The following is a 24,486-nucleotide window of genomic DNA, read 5'->3' as shown; positions in this document are numbered from 1 at the left end:
CTAAAGGGAAGCACTTCATTCAAATGTGTGGCCTAAGAGAAGGGGGGAGAGTACCTTGTAATCTGACACTACGTGGTCCATCTCTTATTCCACCCCACAGTCTAGACGATGATGCCTCCTCTTAGACTGCCATTTCATAACAAAACATACTGTTCAGAAGCCAGATATTTGCTTCATTAGAGCTAAGAACAATTATAATTTAGCAGCAACAGAGAACACAGTTCCTGATTTAACTATGGGAAAAAGAAGAGAGTGATAAAGTGTCTCAGTGAGGAAAATGAAAGATTCCTAGTCTACTTGCAAGTAGAATATGATGAGCTTGATTCCTCAACCATCACTCTGGTAGTCAGGAAGAAAGTAAATGAAGCTGTGACAGGAACTGGAAAGAACCATTCTGGCCTTGTGCCCCTCCTGCCTGGCCCACCAGCCGCCTGCTGTGCACAACTCCAGCTCACGGCTTCACTCCAGAGCGGAGGTGCCGTCAGGGCCGAACCAGATGCACACCCACAGTGTGTTTCTTCCTGGCTCAGAACATTTTCCTGCGGAAACTCATGTCAGGGAAGAAACTAAGTGTTCTGGTTATGCCTACAGCCATTAGATCTACTAACAATTTCTCCCTCGGTTTGTTCCAGATCTCTTGAGGCAGAAACTCGATCTCAGCAGCTGATTTCATCCTATTTTCTTTAGGAAAATACTCCGAGTTAGTTGACTACACAAGGCAATGTGTGTGAACATTCACTCCTACCCTCCCCACATACATATACAGACATACGATAGAAACACATATATATACGTACATACATACATATTCTAGGTTGTCAAGAGGATGTCTGCTGCTGAAATGCCTAAAAGGTTACTTCTTGCTTAAAAATAAAATTTGACTAATTATTCTCCACATATGGACTAGGCCCTAGCAAACTTTTATAAATATAGTTTGAGAAGACAGCAACAAAAGTTTTAAACAGACGCTGTCTTGGGGGCTTTCCTGATGGATTTTGTTAACATGTACATTATTTAAAACAGGCATATCATTATGGATTATAAAAATAGAAATGTATATATTTGTTAATACATATTCACAGCTTATGCTGGAATGGCTCACAGGAGAAATCATGGTTCATGCAGAAAATAAACATTACTCAAGTAGATAGAAACAAATAAGATTAGGTCCATAAAGGCTGAGAACTTGGTAATCAGCCCATTTGGTTTCTCTTTGTAGGGCAGTCAAAAACATAAAAGAAGGTGACACACCTACACACACATACACATACAATGACATGAAATACATGGAAAGAATATAAATTAACCAATAAAGCAATGTAGAGTTAAGGTGCAAAAATACAATCTTCACCCACTTCTCTCTACTCCTGTGTTTTCAAGCATTGCAACATGTTCAATGCCATGGGTGGCAAGGGCAACCAGAACAGGTCTGAATGTTTATAAATTTTCTAAGTGTTGAAAGTTAAAGCAAAATCCTTTGGGATCTATGATCACACATTTTGGTAGAAACTGCAGATTTACAGAGATGACTACTGAGCAGTAGGTAGTAAATGGAGCCAAGAAGTACAATCTTGCCCATTCATCCTCCATAGGATAAAGTATTGGCTTCAATCAGTGACTCGTCATTTTATAAATCTTCACCCTGAAAGATAAAGTTACCAATGTAAGAATGCTTGCAAGTCAACGAAGCTTGGTTAATCTGTTTTTAAATACATTTTGTTTGTTTGGTATCTATGGAGAAAGGCTTTTTAAAAATAGGTATTGAAAGGAAACTGAGCTGATCTGGGTTTTTTTTCATTAATTCAATTTAGATTAAGGCAAATGTTACCTCATCTAAGAAAGGCTAACAAAAAACAAACCCTTCAATTTTATAAAAATATTTTAAAAGAGGGGTATCTGGGTGGCTTAGTTGGTTGGGTGGCCGACTCTTAGTTTGGCTCAAGTGGTGATCTCAGGGTCCTGAGACTGAGCCCTGCATCAGGCTATGCACTGAATGCAGGGTATGTTTGTCCCTCTTCCTCCCTCCTATCCCTACCCCCGTTCTCTCTCTCTCAAAAACAAAAAACAAAAAACAAAAAACAAACCCAAAACTTTAAAAAATTTTAAAAGATAAAAAGTTTATAATATACTTTTAAAACTGTTACAAGTGCTCCCAAAGCAGTCACAATGACAAAGAAACCAATCCATACATCTTCATTACAAAATCTTCCTGGTCTCATCAACAAATAGAGCTGGAACTACTGGATATTCACATGCCAAAGAATTCAACTGGACCTCTACCTCACACCATATAGAAAATAAACTCAAAATGGATCAATGAGCTAAAATATAAGAGCTAAAACCATAAAACTCGGGCGCCTGGGTGGCTCAGTGGGTTAAAGCCTCTGCTTTCGGCTCAGGTCATGATCCCAGGGTCCTGGGATCGAGGCCCGCATCGGGCTCTCTGCTCTGCAGGGAGCCAGCTTCCTCCTCTCTCTCTGCCTGCCTCTCTGCTACTTGTGATCTCTGTCTGTCAAATAAATAAATAAAAATCTTTAAAAAAAATATATAAAAAAAATAAAACCATAAAACTCTTAGAAGAAAACATAGGGGTAAGTCTTCATGACCTTGGATTTAGCAATGGATTGTTACACATGACAAAGCATGAACAACAAAAGAAAAAAACAGATAAACTGGACTTCAACAAAATTTCGATGTTTCGTGCATTCTTAATAGGACACTATCAAGAATGTTAAAAGATAACCTATACAATGTGAGAAATATCTGCAAAATATTCCTGATAAAGGTCTAGAACCTAGAATATATAAAGAACTCTTACAACTCAACAACAAAATGAAAAACAACTCAATTAAAATGTGGGCAAGGGACTTAAGACATTTCTTTAGAGAAGATATACAAATGGTCATGAAGCACAAGAAGAGATGCTCGGCACCATTAGTCTTCAGGGAAATGCAAATCAATACCACAATCAGATACTACTTCACATCTTAGGAAGGCTGTAGTTTTTAAAAATGGAAAATAAAAGGCACAGGCAAGATGTAGAGAAATGGAAAGCTTCCTATCTTACTGGTAGGAGTGCAGCATATTTCAGCTACTGTGGAAAACAGTTAGTGGTTCCTCTAAAAGTTAAATGTGGAATTACCATATGACCCAGCAATTCTACTTCTAGGTGTATAACCCAAAGAATTGAAAACAAGTACTCAAACACACACTTGTATGGTCATGTTTCAAAGCATACTGTTCACAATAACCAAAAGGGAGAATCAAATGTCAATAGACCAATGGATAAATCAATTATTATATACATACACACTGGAATATTATATAGCCACAAAATGTAAAAAAGGACGAGTATATGCTATAATGTGGATGAAGCTTGAAAACATCATGCTAGCTGAAAAGAGGCCAGATACAGAAAATCACATGCTGTATGTTTCCATTTACATGAAATTTATCCAGAATAGGTAACTCCACAGAGACAGAAGGTAAATTCACAGTTGCCAAGGGTGGGAGGGATGGAATAACAAGTAACTGTTTAATGAATTCGGGATTTTCTTTAGGGGTGATAAAATGCTTTGTAACTACATAGAAGTGGTGATTGTACAACACTGTGAATGTACCAAATGCTTCTGAATTATTACTTTAAAATGTTTGTTATGTAAATTTCACCATAATTAAAAAAAAAAATCCTACAGTGATGGGCTACTGTACTAGACAGAGTTTGGACTAGGTGAAGACAGGTTTTCCCATTAGAGCTGTGTGACCTTGGGTGCCTTATCCAATTCCTCTGCTTTTTTTTTTTTTTTTTTAAGATTTTATTTGAGAGAGAGAGAATGAGAGGGGGAAGGTCAGAGGAGAAGACACCCTGCCAACCAGGGAGCCCAATGTGGGACTTGACCCTGGGACTCCAGGATCATGACCTGAGCTGAAGGCAGTAGCTTCCAGGCGCCCTCCTCTGCTATTTCTTCATCTATAAAATAAAAAGTATAATTCCTTAACACAAACATTGGAGGAAAAACAAGATAAATATAAGTGAAAGTGTTTTGTAAGCTGTAAATCAAAATACAAATAAAAGGCTTTATTACCAACAATAACTAGAATGGTATACTCCCATTTATGGGCTAAGTCTACTTTAAAATTCTTCCATACATTTAGCAGTTGCTCTTCATAGATCCCATGTAAAATTCACTTCAGTATTTAGAATCTAACACTCTTTCACTTGCTATTAGTGTATTACAAATGACATCAACATTTTATTTAATGATATACCAAGGAAAGAGGTCAATGGAAACCCTACCTGAAGATGCTCCTCTAAATATAAACGCTCCCCCTCATTGTACTCACAGGAATTGCTATTAGCGTCTGTCTTCCCAGCTTTTGTGTGCCTGCTTGAGTTCTGCTGAGATTTGCTTTGCTCTTCTCCAGTGAGTAGGGCCTTGATTTCAGAAGGGATTTTTCCTTGGTCCATTGCCATGCACCACTGCTTGTACTGAAATATGTAAAATATATTTAAGTAAAATTTTACTAGTCAGAGTTCAGGAACCACTGGTGGAAATCCTAGAAGTAGTAACTTCCATAACTAGAGGTCAAACTGGCTGCTGGGAATCCTGCCCTCCACCGTATTTCCTGTTTCCCACGGAGGACATGTATAAGGTCTGCCATCTTTCAGAAGAGGGTAGGCAACTGCTGATGATTCTTCTTGTGATACACTGGAGTAGCGTTCAGATTTAGAAGTCCCCTCTAGTGAAAAGAACATCTCCCCACAGTGTGCCACTAATTAGGATCCTTCTCTTTTTGCTAACTATCACATTATCATTTCCATTCCTAAAATAAATAATTCTGTAATTTCTATTCTCTTTCATAAACATTCACTGAATGTCTACTTTCTACTGAAATGTATACTATGGACTTTGGGGGTATACAAAGATTAGTCAGTTCAAAGGCTATGCCCTCAAGTGGTTTACACTGCAGAACGTGAGAAATAATTTATAGCATAAGTCAAATTCAATATCATATATTTTTTAAATCTACTGAATAGTATATATCTGGATTCTCTTCAGGACCCAACCTTATGTCTTGCCTTTTAAAATGCTGAGGTAGTAGCCTATCCCAGTTTTGTAATGATCATAGTAGTAGTCTCTCTTCTCCAACCTGTCACCTCCTCCCTTGAGGTCATAGTAATGAGATTTCCATTCTCTTTAACATTTCATCTTCTCTTTAACATTCATCACCCAAAGTCTTTTTTTTTTTTTTTAATTTTTTTTTTTAAGATTTTATTTATTTATTTGACAGAAATCACAAGTAGGCGGAGAGGCAGGCAGAGAGAGAGAGAGAGAGAGAGAGCGAGAGCAGGAAGCAGGCTCCCCGCTGAGCAGAGAGCCCGATGCGGGGCTCGATCCCAGAACTCTGGGATCACGACCTGAGCGGAAGGCAGAGGCTTTAACCCGCTGAGCCACCCAGGCGCCCCTCATCACCCAAAGTCTTAATGAATGAATGAAATATGGTGAATAAATATGAAATACAAATGGTATACAATGCATATTGTTAAATACTGCTATATTGCCTTTTCCACTTAGCCATATATTGTGAATGCCTTTCTACAGCAGTAAATATATATGTGCATCGTGATTTTTTTTTAATGGCTGCAAAGCAGTCCAATATCTGAATGTTGGCTACTTTGCAGCCATTAAAAAATCTCCTATTCTTGTACATTTGGGTTATTTTCCAATTTTTTCTTTCATGAACAGTCCCTCAGAGAAACAGTCATGTACATTCTGCTTCCACCAGCACTGTGTGAAAATGCTTATTTGCCTACATCCTGGCTAACAGATTTCTTTCCCAGATTTGTCAAGTGGATACGTGAAAATTGGTATCTCCATACTTTAATTTGCTAAGCTTAGGTTGATTTTTTCATGTGTTTATTGGTAGACTTTCTTACCATTTCCAGTTCCTCTCTGAGGGCACATATGGCTCTTTCCCGACTGGATACCAACTCTTCCAAATACTGGTATCTTAGTTTTTTCCTAGCTCGGCATTCTCTTGCACTCTGCCGGCTCCTCTCAAGTTTTGCCTTCAAGTCAATTTTGGCTGGCTTCCGACCACGTTTGCCGGGCTTCTTTACTTTCCCTCCAACCACCTTCAGCAAGAGAGAAAAGAAACCATTTTTTTCCTCTTAGTTCTGTTTCTAGGAAAGTGACTATGGCTGCATATTATTAGTAAGGAAAACATTTACAAGTAATAAATGAAACCTATGAAACTTAGAAAGCATAATCCCATGAAATGCCTTAGGAGTCTTTGCTTCCTGTTTTGTTTGTTTGTTTGTATGGTTTTTTTTTTTTTCTGATACTCTTGATATCATGAGTGTGAGAGAAGAAATACTCTAAGTTTTATTATTTCTTCAATAACAATCTTTAAGTAGTTTAACAGGAAACTTCATGAACCATATGTAGCTGGATACTAAAATCTAAAAGACTGCCACTAAATACTTTGTTTACATGGAATTTTTATTGACTTGAGAAAATAGTAAGTTAAAAAAAATCAGTATTTAAAATTCTAAGTTCAGTGTGATCTCGACATTAAAAAACAACACATAGAAGAGACGATATTTGTTAAAACACCAATGGGGGGGCGCCTGTGTGGCTCAATTGTTAAGCATCTGCCCTCGGCTCAGGTCATGATCCTAGGGTCTTGGGGTGGAGCCCCCACACTGTGCTCCCTGCTTGGTGGGAAGCCTGCTTCTCTGAGCAGAGAGTTAGATGTGGGATTTGACACCGGGACCCTGAAATCATGACCTGAGCCTAAGGCAGAAACTTAACCAACTGAGCCACCCAAGTGCCCTATGTTTTTTATATATATATATATATATATATATATATATATATAGTGAATAAATATATATATATAAATATATATAATATATATATTCATTAACTTATTTATTTATAAATATGTATCCTAAGCAATTTGGCTATGACTTCCCTCTTCAAGTTTATCGAGTCCAAAGGAACACACTGGAAGTCCCTGACATCTTCGGGATAATTCTCTCCTGCCTTTAGAAGACTATAATTATAACCCTAGACTGTCTCAGGAGATTTCTACCTGCTCCCACTCGTCATATGACATCTTTTCAATATCTCTGTTACTCATTTTCCTGCATAGGCACAATTTTTTGGTGACAAAGTAATTTAATCTTCCTTGTTTAGTTTTGGAACCTCCCCAAGTTCTTATACAACACATAACTATGAGCTAAATGTGATGAATTTTTAAATACATCAACCTGAACTTGAACATCAAATAAATTTTCTTGAAAGCAATTACCTTGAAAGGGGTTACATTTATTACAATGAACAAGCTTTTCGGTAAAGTGCTTTTAGAACTAGTTTCTTAGAAGCTACAACACAGTCTGCCTCAGATTATCTACTTTATCTGACGAGGTTCTGAATGACGCCTAGTTCTTTCTGAAAATTACCCTCAGGGAATAAAAGTGTCACAACTTCAGTATTCTGAAAGGAATATTGCTGAGGCTTTAAAAGGCAATTGTTAAAGAGAAGATACAAAACTCAAACACTGACAAATCATTGCAATAAAGTAGCAACTTTATCAGGTAATGAAACTCAAATTCAATATTCACGAGGCTATAAAAACTCTCATTAGTTTGTTTGAAAATCACTATTACTATCAGACACCAACAACATCCAGTACCCTATAAAGATCAGCTCATTACTAAGTATAATGGTTAGGTGGAAAACCAAACTGTACATATGAATCAGCCACATCTACCAGATGCTGGGTGGTAACATGTCCGACGGTTAACCACTCCAGCACGCATTTTTACAGGGTGGTTCTGAAATGAGGCTGAATACTCCAGGGCTCTGGGGAAAAAACCTTGCTTTCCACCACTGGGGTAAAGCTAGTTGATTCAGTACTACTCCCAAATTAGTTCCAACTTTTCAAAAACAGGTCTTTTAGGGGTGCTGGGTGGCTCAGTCGATTAAGGGTTCAACTCTTGATTTCAGCTCAGGTCATGATCTCAGGGTCCTGGGATTGAGCTCTGCATGGGCTCTGCGCTCAGCAAGGAGTTTGCTTCTCTCTCTCTCTCCCTTTGCCACTCCCTCTTGCCCCCCAACCCCCAAGCACGCTCTCTTAAAAAAAAAAAATACAGGTCTCTTAAAGCTTTTTATACTATGCATTATCATGTTTTTATTCCAATATAATAATCTACGCTTCAGAAAACTGCAGTTTTAATGAAATATTTTGGAAATCATCTTACATTGAAATAAAGTATATTTGCTATTACTACAGTTTTTAAAAAGGAACATATTTACAGCATAAATTCAGGTCTATAGTAAAATAAATGGTAAACACATCTATTCTCTACATAGTGAACTCCATAATCAATAACACAACACTGTAATCTAATACCTCATATATTTGTTTTTAATTAATTCAGGAGAGGCTGCCTTTGAGAAACCAGAAAGAGGACACAGTGTACTTTAGAGACTTGACTGATTTTGTAAACCTCACACAGTCATAAAAACCCAACAACAGTTATAACCCTTTGTTTAGTTTTCATGGTAGTAATATTATTTTATTTCTTTCTTTTTTAATTAGAAAGGCCTAGTGAATAAATCCAGGGTTCCTGTATTTTATGTCCCCTCCTATAAAATTACATTAAAACCACATAACCACCACTTCCTTAGTTTAATTTTCCTCAATGGTAGACTGAATTTTTGGCTTTGGATGCCAGCTAAAATCTGATTAGTGTACCAGTTTTCAAGACTCAGGTATATTAAAGGATTACTGGGAATCTTTTTTTTTTTCCAAAGATTTTATTTATTCATTTGTCACAGAGAGATATTACAAGTAGGCAGAGAGGCAGGCAGAGAGAAAGCAGAGAGCCTAATGCAGGGCTTGATCCCAGGATCCTGAGATCATAATCTGAGCTGAAGGCAGAGGCTTAACCCACTGAGCCACCCAGGCACCCTGGATTACTGGGAATCTTAAGCATAAGAGCATTTTATAAAGAAAAAGGTATTATACAGGGGCACATGGGTGGCTCAGTTGGTTAAGTGCCCAACTTTTTTTTTTTTAATTTATTTTTTATTTTCAGCCTAACAGTATTATTTTTGCACCACACCCAGTGCTCCATGCAATCCCTGCCCTCTATAATACCCACCACCTGGTACCCCAACCTCCCACGCCCCCCCCGCCCCTTCAAAACCCTCAGATTGTTTTTCAGAGTCCAGAGTCTCTCATGGTTCACCTCCCCTTCCAATTTCCCCCAACTCCCTTCTCCTCTCTAACTCCCCATGTCCTCCATGCTATTTGTTATGCTCCACAAATAAGTGAAACCATATGATAATTGACTCTCTCTGCTTGACTGATTTCACTCAGCATCATCTCTTCCAGTCCCGTCCATGTTGCCTACAAAAGTTGGGTATTCGTCCTTTCTGATGGAGGCATAATACTCTATAGTGTATCTGGACCACATCTTCCTTATCCAATCGTCCGCTGAAGGGCATCTTGGTTCTTTCCACAGTTTGGCGACCGTGGCCATTGCTGCTATAAACATTGGGGTACAGATGGCCCTTCTTTTCACTACATCTGTATCTTTGGGGTAAATACCCAGTAGTGCAATTGCAGGGTCATAGGGAAGTTCTATTTTTACTTTCTTGAGGAATCTCCACACTGTTCTCCAAAGAGGCTGCACCAACTTGCATTCCCACCAACAGTGGAAGAGGGTTCCCCTTTCTCCACATCCCCTCCAACACATGTTGTTTCCTGTCTTGCTAATTTTGGCCATTCTAACTGGTGTAAGGTGATATCTCAATGTGGTTTTAATTTGAATCTCCCTGAGGGCTAGTGATGATGAACATTTTTTCATGTGTCTGATAGCCATTTGTATGTCTTCAATGGAGAAGTGTCTGTTCCTATCTTCTGCCCATTTTTTGATATGATTGTCTGTTTTGTGTGTGTTGAGTTTGAGGAGTTCTTTATAGATCCTGGATATCAACCTTTTGTCTGTACTGTCATTTGCAAATATCTTCTCCCATTCCGTGAGTTGCCTCTTTGTTTTCTTGACTGTTTCCTTTGCTGTGCAGAAGCTTTTGATTTTGATGAAGTCCCAAAAGTTTATTTTGGCTTTTGTTTCCTTTGCCTTTTGAGACATATCTTTAAAGAAGTTGCTGTGGCTGATATCGAAGAGATTACTGCCTATGTTCTCCTCTAGGATTCTGATGGATTCCTGTCTCACGTTGAGGTCTTTTATTCATTTTGAGTTTATCTTTGTGTACGGTGTAAGAGAATGGTCGAGTTTCATTCTTCTACATATAGCTGTCCAGTTTTCCCATAAGTGCCCAACTCTTGATCTCAGTTCAGGTCATGATCTCAGAGTTGTGGGATCAAGCCCCACATCAGGCTCCATGCTCAGTACAGAGTTTGCTTGAGATTCTCTCTCTCTCTCTACCCCTCTCCTCACTCATACACTCTCTTGCTCAAAATACATAAAATCTTTTTTTTTTTTTTTAAAGGAGGAGCACCTGGGTGGTCCAGTGGGTTAAAGCCTCTGCCTTCGGCTCGGGTCATGATCCCAGAGTCCTGGGATAGAGCCCCACATCGGGCTCTCTGCTCCGCAGGGAGCCTGCTTCCTCCTCTCGCTCTGCCTGCCTCTCTACCTACTTGTGATCTCTGTCTGTCAAATAAATAAATAAAATCTTAAGAAAAAAAAAGGAAAAGAAAAAGGTATTATACAAATGTGGATTGGTATACTAGTTGCTTTAGCAACTTAATTTCATATATTTCATAAGCCATAATGATTAGGGGACAGTTAGGAGAAATTAATAGACGGAACCAGAAACTAAAACTGAAATCAACCTCACGAATTCCTCCCAAATGTCTCTGGGCCAAAAATCGTCCTTGCCAATGTTTCATAAAGTTTTCACAAACTCAGTGATTACCACATTGTCCCCTTGCTCTATCGTATTTCTTTTGTAAGGAAGTGTATTAATGTGGCTAAGTAAACATACTGATTTTTATGCTCCAACACAAATGCCAAAGAAAACTATGAAAGTAATATAAAATTTAGCTTTATCTACTACCCCTTTTACTTCTCCCCCACCCCCAAACACATTTGTGAGCCAGAAATAGAAAGCCTCAAGGGAAACACTCAGAAAGCTTGTATACCTAGCCCTCCTCATGAACAAACTTACTAGCCATTGATTTTTTTTCTTACTCTCCACAGAGAATTTATTACACAAAGGAGGATAGCAGAGATGTTAAATTTCAGTAGGGCTTTTGCAATACCAATTTTGTCTTCATTATATGTTAAAAAGGTTCAAGTCTATTTATTATAAGCAAGTAAGAGTGAAGATCCTACTTTTCTGTTAACTACTTGTTTTTTGTTGTTGTTTTAATATTTTCTCCATTCAGACAAGCTAAAACTAGATGTTATTTTTAGAAAGTAAGCACTAAGGACCATCATATAATTCTATCTCAGTATACAGCAATTATTATTTAATAAATACAGCAGATAAAAAACCTAAAGATGTTCCTAAATAATGACTGGGTCAAAGAAGAGATCACAAGGGGCGCTGGGGTGGCTCAGTGGGTTAAAGCCTCTGCCTTCGGCTCAGGTCATGATCCCAGAGTCCTGGGATACAGCCCCGCATCATTGGGCTCTCTGCTCAGCAAGGAGCCTGCTTCCCCCCACCCTCTCTGCCTCCTTCTCTGCCTACTTGTGATCTCTGTCAAATAAATAAATAAAAATCTTAAAAAAAAAAAAAAAAAAAAGAAGAGATCACAAGGGAAAAGAGAAAACTACTTTGAACTGAATGAAAAGGAAAACCCAATATACCAAAATGTGATGAGATCCACCTAACGCAGTGCTCAAAGGGAGCTCTAAATGCCTAAACTAAAAAAGAAGAATTGAAATCAATAACATAACTTTCCACCTTAAGAAACTAGAAAAAGAAGAGCAAGCTAACCCCAAAGCAAGCTGGTAGAAGGAAAAAACAAATATCGGAGCAGACATAAACAAAATAGAGGATAGCAAAACAACAGAGAAAATCAATGAAACCAAAAGTTGGTTCTTCAAAAAGATCAGCAAAATCAACAAAACTTGGGCTAAACTGGTCAAGAGAAAACATTTAAAATACTAAAATCAAGAGGTGCGTAAGTGGCTCAGGCAGTTAAGTATCTGCCTTTGGCTTGGATCATGGTCCCAGGGTCCTGGGATTGGGCCCCGAATCTGGGTCCCTGCTCAGCAGGGACCCTTCTGATCCCCCTGCTTGTGCTCTCTCTCGAATAAATAAATAAAAGTAAAAAAAAAAAAAAAAAAGAAAACAACAACCCAAAATACTAAAATCAAGACAGATTTTAGTAGACATCATCCCTACCAACTTTACAGAAATAAAAATGGTTACATGGGATAGCATGAAAAATTATAGGTCCAAATCTAGATAACCTAGAAGAAATGGACAAATTCCTAGAAAGATACAAAGTAGCAAAACTGACTTGAGAGAAAAAATAGAAAATCTGAAAAGTCCTATAACAAATAAAGAGATTGAATTAGTAATTGGAAAATCTCCCACAAAGAAAAGATCAGGTCCAAGTGACTTCACTGGTGAATTCTACCAAACATTTAAAGAACTAACACTAATTCTTTACAAACTCTTCCAAAAAACCAGAAAAGAACATTTGCCATTATTATTAGCCTGATACCGAAAGTGAGACTTATACACTGAAAACCACAAAACAGCATTATAAGAAACTAATGATCTAATAAAAAGAAAGACATCCCATGTTAATGGATTGGAAGACTTTATATTGTTAAGATGACAATACTCCCCAAATTGATCTACAGATTCAACATGATCCCTATCAAAACCCCAACTGGGGGCACCTGGCTGGCTCATTTGGTACAGCATTTGACTCTTGATCTCGCAGTCCTGAGTTTGAGCCCCATGTGGGGTGTAGAGATTACTTTAAAAAAAATCCTGGCTGTCTTTTTGCAGAAATTGACAATATAATAAAAAAAATTCATGTGGAAATGCAGGGACCCAAAACAGCCAATCTTTAAAAACAACAAAAGTGGAATGGCTTATGCTTTCTGATTTCAAAATTTATTAGAAAGCTACAGTAATCAAGATAGTGTGGCAATGGCACAGGGGTAAACATACATATCAATGAAAAAGAACTGAGAATCCAGAAATAACCCCTTACGTTTATGATCAATTGATTTTCAGTAAGGTGCCACAGCAATAGAGAAATGGGAAAAGAATAGTCTTTTCAATAAATGATGCTGGAACAACTGGGGTCTACAAGCAAAAGAATTAAGCTGGACTCCTACAACATGACATATATAAAAATTAACTCAAAATAAAACAAAGCCCTAAATGTAACCCAGAAAACTTGTAGAGGAAAACAGAAATAAATTTGTGCCCTTGGATTAGGCCATGAATTCTTAGATATGACATCACAAGTATATACAACAAAAGAAAAAATAAACTGGACTTCAAAATTAAAAATTTTATGCTTTAAAAAACACCATTAGAGGCAACTGGGTGGCTCAGTGGGACAAGCCTCTGCCTTTGGCTCAGGTCATGATCTCAGGGTCCTGGGATAGAGCCCTGTGTCAGGCTCTCTGCTCAGAAGGGAGCAGAGACATGTATATACCATGTTATTTCCCCCCCGCCTGCCTCTCTGCCTACTTGTGATCTCTCTGTCAAATAAGTAAATAAAATCTTTAAAACAAACAAATAAACAAACAAAACACCATTAAGGTCAACCCATAGAATGGGAGAAAATTTAAAATTAATATACTTTGCTTTTTTTTATTTGACAGAGAGCACCAGTAGGCATAGAGGCAGGCAGCAAGAGATGGGGGGAAGCAGGCTTCCCGCCAAAGCAGAGAGCCTGAAGGGAGGCTCGATCCTATGACCCTAGGATCAGGACCCGAGCTGAAGGCAGCAGCTTAACCCACTGAGCCACCCAGGTGCTCTATACTTTGCTTTTTAGAGCTCTTTTAGGTTTACAAAAAATTAAGCAGAAAAGTACAGAGTTCCCATATATCCCCTTTTCCTCCATCCTTCCAGCATCCCCTATTATTAACATCTTGCATTAGTGTAGTACATTCATTACAATTGATAAGCCAATGTTATTAATAAATCCAAAGTCTACATTAGGGTTCACTCTTTGTGTTATATAGTTCTACGGGTTTGAAAAATGCATATATCATGTATCCACCATTACAGAATCCTACAGAATATTTTCACTGCCCTAAAAATCCTATGTTCCACCTATTCCTCCCTCGCTCCCAAAATGTTGGCGACCACTGACCTTTTTACTACCTCCATAGTTTTACTACCTTTATAGGACCCTGGCATCATGACCGGAGCCAAAGACAGACACTAAACTGAGCCACTCAGGAGCCCCAACAAGTTCAACTTTCATAGAAAGAAGAGTTATGTGCTCTTTAGGGCCTTCTTAAAATGAGGAAGGCTCCAGTGTCCAGATTAAATACTATTCCAGAAACTCTTGGGTCATTCTACTTCTAGCTTTTCAGGAGCTAACAACAAGCACTTAAATTCAAGGCTAATGGATACCTGGGTGGCTCAGTCTGTTGAGCATCTGCCTTCGGCTCAGGTCATGATCCCACGGTCCTGGTATCGAGACCCACAGAGGGCTCCTTGCTCAATGGGAAGCCTGCTTCTCCCTCTGCCTGTCACTCCCCCAGCTTGTGCTCTCTCTCTGGCATATAAATAAAATCTTTAAAAACATATTTTTAAAAATTCAAGGCTAAATCAAGGTGTGTAGGGAGAGAGCACTCACTATGGGACAAGGTCTTGAGCTGGGCACTCTACATGTTATTTCACACCATTTCAGGTGAGGGAAACAGGACTATGCTCATCTTTTTCAGGTAAAGCGGGGAAAATTAATTCCTTTGACAACCATTTATTAAACACCACCATACCCCAAACTGTGTGAAACTCCAGGAATATTAATGTAAGAAGATGGGCATCCTAAATTGTAAGGAATATGGACTGATGAAACACAGCAGACATGAAATAAACAATAACATCATAAGGGGCAGGATATCAGTGTATACAGGAGTGGAGGGAGGCATGTATATACACACGAGAGATGCATAGTAGTCTTTTTATTTTATAGATGACAAAATTTTAGTCCAGAGAATTTCAGAGCGGGATCTAGAACCTAAGACCCTTGATTTGCATCATAGCAACCTGTCACGAATTAGCTCACTATCATCAAGTACGACTGTTTCCACCAAATTTCACGGTAGGACTTACTGCCTTGATCATATCATGCCCTGAAAAGGCTCTAAAACTGACAGGTGCTTTACATGCACTTCAGTATTAATGCTATCTAGTCATTCATTTACTCTAGCTCACTGTGACCTCAGGCACCTGATGGAGGATGGTGGTGAGGAGGTTAACTAACAAGCTTTTTCATTTTATGCTTCCTTGAAATTTCCCTCTACTATTGTGGCTCTCCATGCCCACCAACTGAAGTCATGCCAATCTATTCCTTAAAAAATTCTTATTTACCTTTCCTCTCTACTCTTACTATCCATATCAGTCTGAGCCCCACTCACAGGTTATTACAATAGTTTCTCAGTGGGTCTTCCTACCATCTCTCCTTTTCCATTCCCACTTTCCCAGCTAATCTATCCTGCAAAGAGGGGCCAAGTTAACCTTTCTTTTCAGCTTATTAAAATAACTTTGCTGTATTTCCACTCATTGTAAAAAAGTGGTATCTAATCATTATACAAAGAATAAACTTAAATGGCCCTGTGGCCATGTTACTCTCCAGCACAAGAGAAGACCTCTGACTCAGCACTGATTCTAGGGTCACCATCTCCCGTGTATCAGTTTGCTATTGGCTGCTGTGACAATTACCACAAGCCTGGTGGTGATTAAAACAACACAAATGTATTCTTTCTGTTCTGGAGGCCGGAAGTTCAGCAGGGTTTTATTCCCTTCGGAAACCGTAGGGGAGAGAATCCATCCTTTGCCTCTTCCAGCATCTAGTAGCTATCAGCATGCCTTGATATTTGGCCCTATCAGTCGAACCTCTACCTCTGTGGTCTCACTGCCTCCATACCTGTCTGCCAAATCTCCTTTGGCCTTATTCTCATGAGGACACTTGTCATTGGATTTAGGGCCCACCCAGATAATCTAGGATAAATTCTTCCTCTCAGAATCATTAACTCAAGCACTTTTTTTTTGCCAAATAAGGTAAACTTTTACCATATAAGGTAATATTCACAGGTTCCAGGGATTAGGACATCAATGCATCTTTTTAGGGGCCACCATTCAGCCTACTACATCCGGGCTCCTGCTCACCAAGCCAGTCTTCTCATTCTTACTCCTAACAGGGGCATCGTATGAAGTCATGCCTCCTCAGGACCTCACTCTGTCCCCTGCATTCCCACCTAATCTTCACCATTTCTCTAAATGTTCTCTCCATCTCCCCAACATCTGCAATAGCAAATGTTATGGTTTTTTTGGTTAGGGTCAGCTCTAGCCCTCTCCCTCTGAAGCTCTCCCTGACAATTACCCCCTTCCCATGTCATTTTTCTTCTCCTAATGCCTGGAACATACAGTGAACACACTGAATTTGTACATTACATTGTTTTTTTCTAGTGGCCTCACAGATTTAAGTTCTTTCTCCTCCGAGTAACGTGAGCTCCTCATGCACCAAAACCGTCCGTGTTTTCTACTTCCATAACCTCAACCATAACTGGGCCATATGCAGCCCGGAGCCAGGCATTTGGGAGGCATTTATTAAATGACTGATTGAATAAATAAATGCAAAGAAAAATTAGGAATATTCTGAAACAGACTTAAGTTGATATCACTATTATGACTGCCAACTTATATAAGTTGTTAAAAAAAAAAAAAAGCTCCCTCATAAGGGATATAAAATCTGAAAAACCAGTTAAGAACTCTTAACTATTTTACCACCCTTTTTGCACTTATTTACATCCTAATGCTCTAATTCTTAAAGCAACTCATAAAAGTTTCAAGCTGTTAAGTCTAACAGAATTATCGCATTTACACATTTACCCGAAAGGGTAGGGAGCAACAGCTCCAGCTAAAAACAAAATAGAGCAGGAGGGCTTGTTTTGCTCTTTTCAAAAACATGAAGTGAAAAGTTACCTCCAACTGTTTTAAGAAAAATAAGATAGATATGAATGTTCCCAGCTAGTGCTCTTTACCACTTTAAAGAAAAAACAAGTAGCTGCATTTTCATTTGGTGTTAAGACTCCCAAAACTTCCTTCACAGCTGTGGGTTAGGCCTTTTATTTACCAGATCTTCAGAAAGAAAATCTAATCACATCTTCCTGCTGCTAACCATTCTGCCAGTTCTTCTAGTCCACGGAAGGAGAAAGCAGATAAAGTAGGCCTCTCTGAACTGAGAGTTAACTCCTGCCTCTCCTCTCCCAACACCTATGCCTGCTCCGGCCCCCAGCTATGTCTGGGAAGCCATCCAACATATACCTGAGCGATGCCTGAAACTGTTAAAAACCGACTAAGAGTGGTCTATACCTAACTGTCTTTGCTTCATTCCTGCCCACCTCTTTCTCAACCGCCACATTCTGGCTTCTACCCTATCTCTCCAGGGAAAATTCTCTTGCTAGATTCATAAACAATCTCCTATTTTCCAAGTCCAGCAGATACTTTTTCACTGTTTACTTGACACATTTTTTTTGGTAGCATCTCATATCGTAGACTAAGCCCGTTCTTTAAAATTCTTTGCTCCCTTCGATAAACGGAATAGCCCTTTTTGTTCTCGTTCTCCTGTATCACTAACCTCTCCGTTCCCGTTTATGTTGCTGAGTCCTGTTATTCAGCCCCTTCGGATCATTTTACTGTTTTCTAGGGTTTTGTCTCTTTAGCTCTCTTTTCTGTCCACACTCTTCACCTCAAAGGATTTTATGCATACTCCATCAACTACAACCACTGTAATAGTCTCAATATGGTCTTCAGCTCAGGCCTTTCTCATGAGCAATTAACCGAGCTGGTGCAGGGTCAGAAAGCACTAGCATTTATTGAGAACCCATGATGTACTAAGTTCTTTTGATATGGGTTCACATATTACAGCTAACTCTTGAACAACACGAGGGTAATAGGTGCCAACCCCCAAGCAGTCAAAAAAACCGTCTGTAACTTTTCACTTCCCCCAAAACTTGACTACTACTGGCCTATTGTTGAAGCTTTACCAATCACACAGTCAATTGTTGCATATTTTGTATATGTGTTATACATTGTAATCCTACAGTCAAGGCTCACGAGACTACCTTTCTCACACAATCTGATAAATACACAGCTTAAGCTGATTTCTTCTTTTTTTAAAATTTTTTAAAAAGATTTTATTTATTTATTTGACACAGAGAGAGAGAGAGATCACAAGTAGGCAGAGAGGCAGGTAGAAAGAGAGAGAGAAGGAAACGGGCTCCCTGCTGAACACAGAGCCCGATACGGGGCTCAATCCCAAGACCCTGAGATCATGACCTGAGCCAAAGGCAGAGGCTTAACCCACTGAGCCACCCAGGTGCCCTTAAGTTCATTTCATGCTTCATCCCATTGCCCCGTCCCATCTGGGGACACAGGAGCAAAGGGAAGTGTAAGTATAAACACGGCTGCAAATGTTAGGAATAACACACAATTAATAATTACTAAAATGAGCATCTCAGGTACCTAAGGACCAAAGAAGTCACTCTTAGTAACAACAGTTACTAGTAACTATAGTAACTAGTAACAATAACATTTTTTGTGTATGTTTACTATGTGTTAGACTCCGTACTCAATGCTTTATAGTAATGCATTATCCCTAATCCTCAACAAAGCCTGTGAAAACGATATTAGCCATTTAGAAGATAAAATGGAAACTCAGAAAGTTTAATGAACTCAGCCAAGATTTTTCTTTCCCAATTAGTAGAGATCTACTCAGTCAAAGTTTGAGCTCTGCTGCTTAGCACTTTCCCAAGCCCTCACTTTTAGGTGCCCATCTACCTCTTGCTTTATTTTTTCCATTTGCCATTGACTGTATATATTCTGCCTGGGTGGCTCAATGGAGCATAAAGCCCAGGCACATCAGGGCAATCTTCTTTTTTAAAAAAGCTTTTATTTATTTATTCATTTGACAGAGAGAGATCACAAGTAGGCAGAGAGGCAGGCAGAGAAAGAGAGAGAGAGGAGGAAGCAGGCTCCCCGCCAAGCAGAAAGCCTGATGCGGGACTCGATCCCAGGACCCTGAGATCATGGGTTAACACTGAGCCACCCAGGCACCCTCAGGGCAATCTTCTTAATGTCACTCTGTTTCAACCCAATCACTATTAATGAGTATTCGATGCTGTATCAGGCACATTGCTAGGGTAGAAAGGTAAAGGTCACTCCCATTCAAATCTATCCTACTCTGGGGTGCCTGGGTGGCTCAGTGGGTTAAACCGCTGCCTTCAGCTCAGGTCATGATCTCAGGGTCCTGGGATCGAGTCCCCGCATCGGGCTCTCTGCTCAGCAGGGAGCCTGCTTCCTCCTCTCTCTCTCTCTGCCTGCCTCTCTGCCTACTTGTGATCTCTCTCTGTCAAATAAATAAATAAAATCTTTAAAAAAAAAAATCTATCCTACTCTGACTCCAGAAAGGTAGGTGACAGAATGTGGAGAGCTCCTGGCAAACTCATTCATCACCACTGCTGAAAAGAACTCAGAAGAGGCGCCCAGTCAGTTAAGCATCTACCTTCAACTCAGGTCCTGATCTCCATGCACTGGGATCAAGCCCCGCCCCTTGTGGGGCTCCCTACTCAGCAGGAAGTCTGCTTCTCCCTCCAACCCACCTCTTGTGCTCTCTCCTCTGTCAAATAAACAATAAAATCTTTTTTAAAATTATTTTTAAAAACCCAACTCAGAATACAAAATCTTTATATAGGGAAGTCCTCACATCATCATCACCTGTTTCCCTGACCTGCTGATTCAAATACTGTCTCTCTACAACTGCTACTCCTGCCCTCTTCATCCTCTTCCTATTCCCCTGGCTTTGCTGTCAGCCAGTTTGTCAGCCTTTATGCTCTCTGATCATACTTTATGCACAACCACCATAATTCCAAGCCCCAACTCTCACCTCCCCTTATACAGGAGAAAATGGAACTTGAGACTCTATCGCCAATACATAATGTGAGGAGAAAATGTGTTTTGTGTGTATGTATGTCTGTGCTAGGAGGACAATATAATTCTGTGGGACTGTAACAACTAGAGCACAGAGAAAGGCCAGGCTGGGAGCTGCCAAAGACTTCAGGGCTATTTCATACTGCCTGGCTGCTGAAGAGCAGTCTGATCTTGCTGTACATGGCATTTAAATATTACTCATCCACAACTACGACTACGTGTATTCAAAGTGAAAGTAGTGTATTCGCAGAGGCACTATCCATCCACAGACATGTGGAGTAGATTTTCTTTTCCATAATCATTAAAGATTTAAGAAACTGCTGGTTTCTAAAAACAATGAATTAAAAAGAATGAGAACTGAGTTCATTTTGCTTTCTACCCCCCAGATTTAACTTCACTCTTTTAGGGAAAACAATAAAATTTTATATCCTCCACTACAGGTTGCTAGTTTTAGAAACAGCTCCTATGTGATTTTATGGCTAAGTTAAATAACTCCGAATTCTACGTATTTTTTTTGGACTTGAGACTAGTGAAGACTTTGAGAAAGTTATTAAATGTTTCAAAATTCTGAAAAGGAAACTAAAAATTTTATAGAATGTACTGTGAGAGCCTCAAATTAAGGAAATTAAAAAGCAATGTTATTTTAGCATCTTAAAGAGCCATAACATTATTCTGAAAAAGGTAATGGATATGGTATTCAGATTTTCTTTCAGTATTAATACTGAGCAATCAAGCTAGCAAGACTTTCATGGAAAAATTATTTTCTGATGTTTCTGGAAAACTTTCAGAACTCCCCCTTTCTGTCTTGGAAACACCACTTCCTGTTAGGGTTTGCTACTTCACGAGCAAACTGTTTCTCCAGGTGAGTCTCAATTCCAAAGTACTGCGATGGGCTTTCCCTTCTGCCTACCGCTTTGCTCAGAGCCTTCTGTGAGAACAGGAAGAGGAGCTAATGTAGAATAACCCAAGCAGCATAGAGAATCTAGAAATTTTTTCATTCTAAGGATGAGTGAAACAAAAAAAGTGACAGCAGCAGAGTATTACTGGTTTGGTGGAGGGTGAAAGGGCACCCAAACGAAGGAAAAAGCTAGCATGAGCAGTATGCCAGAAATTGTGGAAAGTAAGACCTCTTAAAGGCATACAGAAGGAATTATTTCTACTTCAAAACTGCCAAAGTCTATTAGTCTGACTCCTTAAAAAAAAAAAAGAGTTCAATTTCCTAAACATTATAAAACATCAATAAGCTGACCATCCCTATCTTCATGAGCTAAAACTAGACAACATTAATGATAGATATAAAGACATAAATAGTTATACATAAACTCTATGAATTAGCCAATTATGAACAATGTCTGTTAGAATCATAGGAATAACTGATTTGGATGGCAAAAGGTGGTAGGATATTAAGACAGATTAACAAGAAGGAATTCACTACTTCTCTTAGAGAAGGCTTTCTACAGGAGGTTAGATTCTGGACGAATAGCAACAGGAGCTTAGCAGAGTGCTCCAACCAACCACAGGAAAATATCTCAGAGGGGGAGTGAACTGATTATATGAATGGGGCATTGAGTAAGGGAGCCTGAGAGAAGAAAGGGGAACCTTTAAGGGGAATAGGGCTGGTTCAGGGTGCCCTAATTAAGGTCTCCAAACCGGAGAAAGTCTGGGAGGGGGGCAGGGGAAGGCAAAAAGAAAAAGCACCGTGGTTTCTTCACTTATTTCGCTAGGCAAGTTAAGGACTAGGCTTTGCACTACCTGGAAAAGCTGACAAACAGGATTGTCCTGGGAGTGAAAAATTCCCAGAGGAGGGAGCCCTTTCTGGAAAGACGCAGCCCCCTGTTCCCTGAATTCCTGGCTGGGCACCGTGGGGTAATAACTGGAGGCGCAGGGGTGTCTATGGCAGGTGTTTCCTGGGTGTTGGCGTGGCTACCAGGCTGAGGTTCAGCGGCGGGTCTAGCACTTAGCGACAAGCAGGCGGCGGCGGCGGCAGCTGCGCGTGCAAACCACAGGACTTACCTTACTGTCATCCATCTCGGCGGACAGGCCGGCCTGGCCAGGCGCTCCCTCCCACTGCCCTCCCCCGGCTCAGCCGGCCTGGCCCGGCCCGGCCCCCGCCCCGGGGGAAGAAGGGGATATGGTTCTGACTGTCTCCTCCTTTCGCCTAATAGTTCGATTCCCTGATGCCACAGTCACGGGGACGAGGGACCAGTTCAGGAATGACAGAGCGGACCCTGGAGGCGGCCCAAAACGCCCCCTTTCGCCGCCGCCGCCTCCTCCTCCCCCTCCATGACAGTCTCGGGGTGTGTTTACAGACGCCCTGGAGAGCGGCCCGGACGGGAGGGTGGGCGGGAGCACTGCACGCGGAATGGCCTCCTCGGTTGCCGTATTCGGGGCGCATTCTGGGGATTGTAGTTTTCCCTAACGCACTATCTGCAGGGCTGACTAGGAAGAAAACTACAATGTCCACATACCCTCAGCAAGGCGTCTGTTTTCCTCCTGCCGGCGAGCGCTGCGGGGGAGGAGCCAGTCAGGAGGCCAGACTACGTTTCCAGCAGAGCGCTGTCTTGGACTTCCAGCGCTCTGGGCACTGGTGGGATGACTTTGGGGCCCTACAGATGCCCGCCCCAAGGAGGAGCCCTGGGAGCAGGCCCTCCTCCGGGACACCGAGGAAGCCCTGAAGATTCTTTATTCCACACACAGACCAAAGGGGGAGGCAGGGAAGAAAGAAAATAAAACTAAGAATGTACAATGCTGCCCGTTTTGAGAAACAGTTGGGCAGTTCTCCCAATATTAGACGTAAAGTTACCATATCGCCAACAATTCCAAAGAAATGAAAACACACTTCCATGTGAAAACCTGTAGAAGGATGTTCTATCCTAGAAGCATTATTCATAATAGTCGAAAAGTGGAAACAACCCAAATGTCCGTCAGGGGATGAATGGATAGGATAAATGTGGTATGTATGTGCAGAGGAATGTTACTGGGCCATAAAAAGGAATGAAGTACTGATAGATGCTACAGAGTGGCTGAGCCTTGACAACACACAAAATTAAGAGCCTCATTTTGTAGATTCCATTTATAATGGAAGGTCCAGAACAGGTAATTGAAAGAAAAAAGTTAACTAGTGGTTGACAGGGGCTATGGTTGGGAACAGCGGGGAAGTGAGACAGGAATGGGGAGGGATTGTTAATGGGCCCTGGTTTTCTTTTTTTGAAGTGCTGAAAATGTTAAAAAATAAAAAAATTAAGGGTGCCTGGCTGCCTAAGTGGGTAGAACATGGGACTCTTTTTTTTTAAATTTATTTTTTATTTATTTTCAGCATAACAGTATTCATTATTTTTGCACCACACTCAGTGCTCCATGCAATCCGTGCCCTCTATAATACCCACCACCTGGTACCCCAACCTCCCACCCCCCCCTTCAAACCCCTCAGATTGTTTTTCAGAGTCCAGAGTCTCTCATGGTTCACCTCCCCTTCCAATTTCCCCCAACTCCCTTCTCCTCTCTAACTCCCCATGTCCTCCATGCTATTTGTTATGCTCCATAAATAAGTGAAACCATATGATAATTGACTCTCTCTGCTTGACTGATTTCACTCAGCATCATCTCTTCCAGTCCCGTCCATGTTGCCTACAAAAGTTGGGTATTCGTCCTTTCTGATGGAGGCATAATACTCCATAGTGTATCTGGACCACATCTTCCTTATCCAATCGTCCGCTGAAGGGCATCTTGGTTCTTTCCACAGTTTGGCGACCGTGGCCATTGCTGCTATAAACATTGGGGTACAGATGGCCCTTCTTTTCACTACATCTGTATCTTTGGGGTAAATACCCAGTAGTGCAATTGCAGGGTCCTAGGGAAGTTCTATTTTTACTTTCTTGAGGAATCTCCACACTGTTCTCCAAAGAGGCTGCACCAACTTGCATTCCCACCAACAGTGGAAGAGGGTTCCCCTTTCTCCACATCCCCTCCAACACATGTTGTTTCCTGTCTTGCTAATTTTGGCCATTCTAACAGGTGTAAGGTGATATCTCAATGTGGTTTTAATTTGAATCTCCCTGAGGGCTAGTGATGATGAACATTTTTTCATGTGTCTGATAGCCATTTGTATGTCTTCATTGGAGAAGTGTCTGTTCCTATCTTCTGCCCATTTTTTGATATGATTGCCTGTTTTGTGTGTGTTGAGTTTGAGGAGTTCTTTATAGATCCTGGATATCAACCTTTTGTCTGTACTGTCATTTGCAAATATCTTCTCGAACATGGGACTCTTGATCTGAATTTATGAGTTAAAGATATATTTGCAGCC

General features: G+C 40.3%; 1 protein-coding gene across 1 annotated transcript; it reads right to left on the bottom strand.

Moving 5' to 3' along the window:
- Positions 1–330: 330 nt before the first annotated feature.
- CREBL2 (cAMP responsive element binding protein like 2) lies at positions 331–22,509 on the bottom strand. Its single transcript, XM_044227496.1, has 4 exons — positions 22,197–22,509; positions 5,939–6,136; positions 4,345–4,489; positions 331–1,642 (listed from the first exon to the last, which is right to left on the bottom strand). The coding sequence occupies exons 1-4, from the start codon at positions 22,209–22,211 to the stop codon at positions 1,638–1,640; spliced, it is 363 nt and encodes a 120-aa protein (XP_044083431.1). The 5' UTR covers positions 22,212–22,509; the 3' UTR covers positions 331–1,637.
- Positions 22,510–24,486: the final 1,977 nt, after the last annotated feature.

The sequence above is a fragment of the Neovison vison genome, chromosome 12 (assembly GCF_020171115.1).
Source record: "Neovison vison isolate M4711 chromosome 12, ASM_NN_V1, whole genome shotgun sequence".
Classification (NCBI taxonomy): domain Eukaryota; kingdom Metazoa; phylum Chordata; class Mammalia; order Carnivora; family Mustelidae; genus Neogale; species Neogale vison.
Note: the sequence above shows the minus strand (reverse complement) of the source record. Positions and strands in the feature narration are given on the sequence as shown.